The 9,332-nt window shown below is 46.5% G+C and overlaps 1 protein-coding gene across 1 annotated transcript in view; it reads left to right on the top strand.

Moving 5' to 3' along the window:
• The first annotated feature begins 726 nt into the window (after nucleotides 1-726).
• Nucleotides 727-9,332, top strand: part of LOC142490669 (uncharacterized) — a 30,489-nt gene continuing 21,883 nt past the window's right edge. The window contains exon 1 of the mRNA XM_075593086.1: nucleotides 727-1,008. Coding sequence (XP_075449201.1) covers nucleotides 727-1,008 — 282 coding nt within the window. The remainder of the gene's footprint in view (nucleotides 1,009-9,332) is intronic.

Here is a 9,332-nt window from a genome sequence, read left to right as displayed (position 1 = left end):
TGGCAGATATAGATGGCAGATACATTATAATAATAGGGACCATCCAAGGTCAACTGCTAACGCTGGCATCCGTATACGCTCCCTGCGAACACGCCCCAGAGTTCTTCGCACAATTCTTTAACTTGTTACACAGCAAAGCACAAGGCAATATCCTGGTAGCGGGGGACTTTAATAGAATGCTAGACCCAGACCTGGACAGATGCACAAGACTAACCAACCTCAGAAACAGGACATACTAACAATCAACCAGGGGATGAGGGAGTGCCAATTAGTGGATATCTGGAGGGAGCAAGAGAATATACCTTCTTCTCCCACCCCCATAACAGATACAGCAGGATAGATTACTTCCTGATATCGAACAGGGTGATCCAGTGGTCTCCCGAACAGGGATTCATGACATCTCTTGGTCAGACCACGCAAGAGAATATACCTTCTTCTCCCACCCCCATAACAGATACAGCAGGATAGATTACTTCCTGATATCGAACAGGGTGATCCAGTGGTCTCCCGAACAGGGATTCATGACATCTCTTGGTCAGACCACGCACCTATAGAGCTGCAGTGCACAGTAAGTTCGCTGGACAGACCCGGAGCGAACTGGAAACTAAATGAGCTCCTACTTAAAAACCCGATAACCGAGCGGGAGATAAATTGAAAGAATATTTCGAGATTAACGAGGGGAGTGTCTCTTCACACTCGACACTCTGGGAAGCCCATAAGGCGACCATGAGAGGGATTCTGATGAATCTGGCTGCCAAAAAAAAGAGAGAAAGAGAGGCTATGGTAAAAGAGCTACGGGAGAAACTGGTGCAACTCTCAGCGATTCATGTAGCCAAAAAACAAGACGATGTCCTGAAGGAGATGTCGGACACTAAAATTAAACTCAATTTGTTGCTGACCTCCCAGGCCGAGAGGGAATTGGCCAGGTCCAAGCGTAAGTTCTATGAAAAAGCCAACAAGCCAGATACTTTACTTGCCAACAAGCTACGGAATAGGCACCCAGAGGGGGTACCTTACCTCCAACCCTAGATTGATCGTGGAGGAGTTTAAACGATACTACGCAGCTCTCTACGATGGAGTTAAGGTCAACCACACACAACAAACAGGAGAGAAACTAAAAGATTTCCTAAAAGAGGCACGATTACCCAAATTGAGCAGAGGAGAGAGAGAAGCTCTACAGGGGGACTTTACCTTAGAAGAACTAGCTGAGGTAATAAAAGCACTTAAGCCGGCCAAAGCTCCAGGTCCAGGTGGCTTCTCAAATTTATACTATAAAAAATATCTAAAAACCCTTCCCCCCCAACTTTTTAAATTATTTAATGAAATTCTCGCAGGGGCCTCCTTCCCAACCCAGATGCTCCAAGCCTCCATCTCACTGATCCATAAGACTGGTAAAGACCCGGCAGACTATAAGAGCTACCGGCCCAACTCCCTGATTAATTCGGATGTAAAGATATTCTCCAAACTATTAGCCAACAGGGTGGGTATCGTCCTTCCCAGACAAATACACCCGGATCAGGTGGGGTTTATTGGATGCAGGCAGGCGGCAGACAACACCAGACGGATAATAGATTTGATTGATTTGGCTAAGAAACGAAATATCCCGTCAATGGTGTTGAGTCTGGATGCAGAGAAGGCCTTCGATAGAATAGATTGGCCCTACCTAAAGGAGGCAATGAGAGCATTTGGCTTTGAAGGATGGATACTCGAAGCCATCATGGCACTATAGAATGGCCCTACAGCTAGGGTTCAACACCAGGGCTTCCCCTCAGAACAATTCAATATCTGTAGTGGGACAAGACAGGGGTGCCCCCTGTCCCCGCTGTTATTCGCCCTGTGTGTCGAACCTCTAGCGGTGCATATTCGCCTAAGCCCCGACATCGCAGGGATAGAGGTAAAGGACCAAGCTCATAAAGTGGCACTGTATGCGGATGATGTGATCCTGACACTGTCTAAACCCCTCACCTCCCTGCCCAATGTCTTTGAGATTCTGGGAAAATTCAATCAAATTTCTGGGTTCAAAATCAATCAGAATAAATCAGAAGCCCTCATCATAAATCTACCACGCCCGGTAGAAAAATTAATAGAAATAAACTTTCATTTCAAATGGCAAGCCTCCTCTATCAAATATCTAGGGGTGTACATCACCAAAGATTATAACTCACTTTCTAAAGCAAATTACCCGAAACTGTTTAGGACTCTAGGGCAGGATCTCAGAGTATGGGCCGGATATGGTATTTCATGGTTCGGTAGAATTCATAGTATTAAAATGAACCTCCTCCCGAGGGTGCTCTATCTGTTCCAGCCCCTACCAGTGCCTTTAGTTCACGCTGATGTCCTCTCCTTACAGTACCGAATATTGAATTTTATTTGGAATAATAAAAGCCCACGAATTGCGAAAGGCTTCTTAAAAAGGCCAGCTACGAGAGGGGGATTAGCGGTACCTTGCTTGTTGGCATATTACAAGGCAGCCCAATTGAGCCAAATTATTCAGTGGCACTCAGATCCGTCTTTGCGGAGATGGGTGGCACTAGAGAGGGACTGTTGTGCTCCAGTGGAACTGCACGATCTAATCTGGTTACCCAAACGTTGTGGAAACACAATAAGAATGCTGCTACGGGCTGTGGCGAACTCTTTAGCGGTATGGGGGAATGCCAAATTTAGATATAAGCTTACTACCAAACAATCTCTGATGACCCCATTACTTAAAAATCCGGATTTCGCTCCGGGGATGCTCAGTAATAACTTTCTAATCTGGACTAAGTCGGGTTACAATCGACTAAAAGATCTGGAGGGGAGGAAATTTATTAAAACATTTGCGCAAATCAAATCAGAGAAAGGAGTACCACACACGGAATTATTTAGATACCTCCAGATCAGAGCTTTTTACAATAAATTCCCAATCCGACCACCAAGAACGAATTTTGAGCAGATGTGTTCCAGAGGAATGGACACACGGGGACTGACCTCAAGGATGTACATGGAAGTGATCTGTCCTGGGAAGACTGACGAACCCCGACTCAACTACATGACGAGATGGGAGACTGACCTAGGGGAGACACTAGAAGACGAAGACTGGGATCATATCCTACAGGCTGCAGCCAAAAGCTCAGTCTGTGCCACGTTAAAGGAGAACGCATATAAGGTCCTCGTGCGTTGGTATCATACCCCATTAAAACTATCTAAATTTGTCAAGGTGATGTTCGCCGCTCTGCCCAAAGCAGTTCGGGGAATCAGCGGACTTACAACATATGCTGTGGTCCTGCCCTAGGGCGGTCCCGATTTGGCAACACATCAGGGAATGGTTACAGAGGATTCTCAACTTGGATGTCCCCCTGGATCCGTGGCTGTTCCTCCTGGGCAGGCGGACCCAGGGATTGCCAAAAACGGCACAAAAGCTGGTTGCACATTTCGCAACCGCCACCCGATGCGAGATCGCAGCAGTATGGAAACAAAATGAAATTCCAATTATCCCCAGAATTCGGAATAGAATTTGGCATGTTTGCCAGATGGAACAGCTGACCAGTTGGGTCAAGGACTCTGGCTCAAATTTCCTCAAAGTATGGGCCCCTTGGATTGCCCAGATAGACATCCCAGGGGTAGATGCCGGCACGATCCTGCATTAATAGTGTTGAATGCGTTCTCCGGTGACGGGGTGAGACTCACGCACTTTCGTTAGAAGACAGGTAGGATACACCATGGGTTAGGAAGACCGAGTTGCTAAGCCGCTAATTCTAAGAAGAGTCCATTTGAATCAAAGCAGTCGAGGATGCAACACTCATGTTGCCAGTACAAGGCCGTCCCACCCTGCCCCACCCTCCCCTCTTGTGTGTTCCTGTTGTTGTCTGGTCCGAGTCATGTAGGTCAGGTTTGTCAAGTCCTGTGATTAAATGTAGTTGGTCATGGATGAAAACTCTGGGTACTGCGATACCTAACAATGGAATGTGTCACATTGTATGCTTTGTAAAACCCAATAAAAATTTAAGTTGGAAAAAAAAAACCGCCATTGGATAAAACCTGTTGATGGATTTGTAGAATCTGCCAAAGGATTGCTGAATCTGCGGATTGGAGTGTAACATGTGCTCACGTCAAACAGGACAAGACTGCAGGGTTGTGGTGGGGATGTAGATAACCACTGATTTACAACCGCAAGACCGAGTGCAGATTGCAGAGTCAGGGTTGTGGAGCCAGGTCAGGGTAGGAGAGTTCAGGTAGGTCAAGGTACTTGCTGTAGTCAGGGGCTGGAGAGTGGAGAGTAATCGTATATCCATAGCCGTGGTCAAGGAGTGGAGAGAGCGGGAGTCCAGAAGCGAGCCTAGGTCCAGGGTCTAAGAAGGCAGGGGTCCAGGTACGAGCTGATGTCACAATGAAAGACAAGGCAACGCAACGGCAACAAGTAGCTAGTAGCAAGCACAGGTACATAAAACAAAGTTTATGCTCAGCCAATTGCCTAGGGGCTGACTGAGCATATAAAGGACCGGAGCCCCAATAGGAAGGCTGCAGTGAGTGAGGTCATCAAACATAAGTTGTGTGCTGATAGGAGGGAAGGGAATGTGCAGCAGGTGATGAGCAGCTGATGTTTATCCTTGCATTATTGTCAACAGCCGGCGTGCGCGCGTGCTGCGAGCGCCGCCCGTGTCACCAGCAGGCGCGTCAGGAGGGCGGAGCTTGGAGTCCGTCCCTCCTGGGTTCTGCCTTGTGCGGCGCATGCACATGTGTAGTGCCTGGCGCGCGTCCACCGTGACGTATCCGGGAGGCAGGGCGTAAGCCCGATCCTCACATGGAGTCTACAAATCGTCCATGGGTTGTGGAATTCGCGGCGTGCATTAATAATAATAGAATAGTGCATTAATAATAATAGAAAATCCACAAAACGCGAATCGCCCTTTTTGAGATTGATCCACTGAAATCCGCATACCAAAAGAACAAGCCCATTCAATGCGGATCCAAATCCGCAAAAAAAATAATTGCCCATCTCTACTTGTTATGATTGAAGTTAGGTTTTTTAGTCACTGGATGATGGCTGATAAGCATTTAGGTTGAGTGGCACCCACTACTAGCGATTTTGCTCATTCAAAACAATAAAATACATACAATAAAATACAGTAAAATACAGTACAAATGAAAGTAATACATGTTTTACTTACCCCTACCAGAATGAAAGCTTACTCCTCCTCTTCTGCACGAATAAATAAGGGTTGATGCCCCCAGGGCAACTATCCCTTTCATCCACCCCCACACCCCCCAACAAACCAGGTAGTTTGGTTTAACCCCTTCATTACCGCTAAGCTAAAAAAAAGGAAATGTGATTCAAAAAAGCGCTAATGGGAATGTATACAGTAAACCCTGCTATGCGGGGGAGCCCTAATTGGTAGGAAGGCAGCCTGGTGGAAAACTGATGGTACAATCAGATAAGACAGCATAAACAAAAAGAGATACCGGCGCCTACTGAGTCCAAAATAGATGGAAGTCTAGTTGAAATACTGTAGTCCCAATCCCAAGATGATCTACAGTCACTAAATCCTTAGGTGCTCCGTTAAGACTTCATGCAGGGGAAGTGGAACATGGAATGAAAGAAGAGAGAAATTTAGTGCAACACAGCTATACAGATTACACAGACATATATGCCAGCAAGGAGAAAAGGAAGGAGTGCACGGCATCCTGAATACCCTGCGAACACCCTACACGTGGTTACCAGCACACATTGGTCTAATGCGATTTTACATCTGCCGTCCTGTGAGTGTTACCTAGATTTTAACCCACCGGAGCGGCACATCAGCATCTTGTCCTAACTTATCATTTTTTAGTTATAACAAATTAACTTTTATCAATAGCTTTGCTTTAATGTTGTTTGTCTAGTTGTGTCTGTTTGTCTTGTCCCCATGTGACAGCCAGTTTGCATTTATATGTCTGTGTAATCTGTATAGCTGTGTTGCACTAAATTTCTCTCTTCTTTCATTCCATGTTCCACTTCCCCTGCATGAAGTCCTAACGGAGCACCTAAGGATTTAGTGACTGTAGATCATCTTGGGATTGGGACTATTTCAACTGGACTTCCATCTATTTTGGACTCAGTAGGCGCCGGTATCTCTTTTTGTTTAAGGTAATGAAGCTGCTTTTATTTTAATGACATATTATTGAGGCAGGGGGTCTCCGGAGCTGAATCGCATTAATTTTTTTCTTTTATTTTTTTTATAACTTCAAGTTTATTGGAAGGTTTTCAATATAAATAGCATCGCAATACAAATAACATGAACATTCACAGTATTACAGTCATGTACGATACTGCTAATCTCTCCCTCTGGAGCAACCAGTGTTCACGTGTTGAACATAATATCTCTAAAATCAGCTGGGATATTTATGTAGTTTAAACTTGGGGGAACAACAAAAAAATTAAAATTAAGGCGGGGAGGGTGGGAGGGGGGAAGGGGGGGGGGCGGGCACGCTGCACTGCCTCTTTCCCATAAGTGGCTGGTAGGTTTACTATGCTCAATTTGTTTGCCGACTTCTTGGGCCGCCCAAAGTGTTCATATGGTGTGTCCTCAACTAGGTCTCGTAATCCGTTCCGCTTTCTTTGTACGAGAATGCACTTGGGATAATCAATGCCATATCGTGGCTACCTCAACCCCCGGGATGTCTGTCTGTTCCAACCAAGGCGTCCAGACTTTTAGATATTTTTCGCCAGTGTCATTGACCAGACTCGGCAATTTCTACATCTGGCATATGTACCATAATCGATTCCGAATTTTTGGGATATTTGGGATCTCTGGTTGTTTCCACATAGCTGCGATCTCGCACCTCGTTGCTGTTGCAAAATGTGCAACTAGTTTATTGCCTGATTTTGAAAGGCCCTTCCATGGTCTGCTCAATAGGAACAGCCACGGATCAGGAGGAATTGTGAGGTCAAAAATCCTCTGGATCCAATGTCTAATCTCCTCCCACAGGTGTGAGATCCGCGGGCAAGACCACAGCATGTGCAACAGGTCCGCCGATTCTCCGCACTGTTTGGGACACAGCGGGGAGTATCCTGTGACAAACCTCGATAATTTTAGTGGGGTGAGGTACCACCTCATCAGTACATTATATGCATTCTCCTTCAAAGTAGTGCATATGGAGCTCTTAGCAGTAGCCTCTAAAATAGCCGTCCAGTCGTCCTCCTCCAATTCCTCCCCTAAATCTGTTTCCCATCTAATTTGGTACGCCAGTTTTTGTCGTTGCTGTGAGCTCCCAGAACCAACCACTTCTCTATAAATCTGCGATGTAAGTCCCTGTGTGTCTGTTTTCGTCAGACAGAGCTTTTCGAATGTGGTTAATGGTGGGAAGGGGGAGTTTTTGGCGAAGAACGCTCGTACCTGGAGGTAGCGGAAGAATTCGGAATGTGGGGTGTTTTTTTCAGATCTAATTTGTTCGAATGATTTAACTCTGTTCGGTATACCCTCCGGGTCTCTTAACCTAAGATATCCGTATCTTTTCCAAGGCCCTGCAGCGTTTGCCACTTGTCCCGATGCAAAGTCAGGCTTGCCCCACAAAGGGGCCATCATAGAGCGCCTTGAGGTCAAGGTATGTTTATATTTCGTGGTCTCCCATACCGACAGTGAGTTGGCCACCGAAGAGAGCGGCCGTTCAGCCCATTTAATAGCTGTTTTGGGTAACCATAGCAAATTCTCTATCTCTAATGGGGCACAAGCCCTCTTTTCCAGATCCACCCATCTTTTCAGATCGGGGTTGGTCTGCCATTGTGTGAGTTGACACAATTGCGCCGCTTTGTAATAAGAGACCAGGCAAGGTACCGCTAGGCCTCCTGTCCGTGTTTTTTTTTTCATGATTGTCTTATTTACTCTTGGTTTTTTCCCTCCCCAGATAAACGCAGAGATATCAGACTGAAGTGAGAGTATGGGCCTCATGCAGTAAGCGTCGATTATGTGAAATCGGCAATCTTACCGATTAGTCATGTTATTGGCGATTTTTCCTCTCCGTATGCAGTAAGTGCCGAATACATTCAAAATCAACCCGAAAACAAATCCGCCCACTCTCACGATGATTAGCCGATCACACACAGGTGTATCGGCGTGCGTGGCGGGGTGCTGTTAGGTTGCCCAATCACAAATCTTGCTGAATCAGGCGAAACAAGCATGTATTGGATTGCGCGCCATATTTAAAGGCAACGTGTACTGCTAATCATTCTCTGTGTTGTTGGGAGTGAGAGAGAGAGAGACGCACAGAGCTGGCTGATTGAAGATTTGCATATTGACTGAGAGACTTGTTGTGTATTGGGTGAGCTTTGTCCATTGTTGTTTTGTTTACATCTTTGTCTTGTTTTATATGTGGAAGTGTTTCGTGTGATTGGCTGTACATTTCTTGTCTGTTTTTTGTGAGTGCTGGAAGTATGCCCGCAAAGCGTGGGAAGAGTGATGCTGGTGGGAGTGGGAGTGCTACTCATGGGAGTACGCGTCGGAGTGAACGTACTGTTCAGGGGAGTGATGTTGCTGGTGCACCGAGTGGTGTTGCTGGGAGTGGGAGTGCTGTTGCTGGGAGTGTGAGTGCTGTTGCTGGGAGTGGGAGTGCTGTTGCTGGGAGTGGGAGTGCTGTTGCTGGGAGTGGGAGTGCTGTTGCTGGGAGTGGGAGTGCTGTTGCTGGGATTGGGAGTGCTGTTGCTGGGAGTGGGAGTGCTGTTGCTGGGAGTGGGAGTGCTGGTGCTGGGAGTGGGAGTGCTGGTGCTGGGAGTGGGAGTGCTGGTGCTGGGAGTGGGAGTGCTGGTGCTAGGAGTGGGAGTGCTGGTGCTAGGAGTGGGAGTGCTGGTGCTAGGAGTGGGAGTGCTGGTGCTGTGAGTGCTGCTGGTGGCGCAGTTGCTGATGGGGTGGATGGTGGTGGCGTGCTTGCTGGTGGGCAGCTTTTGGAGGCTCTTCCATTGGAACAAGGAGAGTCCAGTCAGCACCAGCCAAGCTCTGACCCTAAACCTGCTCGGAAGAAACGTGTGGAGAAGCCACGTAATCCTCGCTTCAATGACCAGGAAAATACAGCTCTTGTCACTGGCATTCTGGAGCACTATGACAGTATATATGGACATTTACTAGGTAAGTGTACCTTTACATTTATTATTCAAATACATGTGATCCTAGGTCATCTGAGTTTTGTTCATATGCAAATATGGGTTCAGAATATCTTTCTATGTTAATTAGTCTGGAAACACAGCTTTTTATCATGCCTTACAAGGACAACTAAACACAGGCGGTCAATTTGCCATAACTGCCTACAATATGAATGCAACCTTGCTTACATGTATAGGTTTAGTAGTGAATGCTCATGTGCTTCACATATTACACCTAAAACAG

This window comes from Ascaphus truei, chromosome 3, assembly GCF_040206685.1.
Source record: "Ascaphus truei isolate aAscTru1 chromosome 3, aAscTru1.hap1, whole genome shotgun sequence".
NCBI classification, from domain to species: Eukaryota; Metazoa; Chordata; class Amphibia; order Anura; family Ascaphidae; genus Ascaphus; species Ascaphus truei.
Note: the sequence above shows the minus strand (reverse complement) of the source record. Positions and strands in the feature narration are given on the sequence as shown.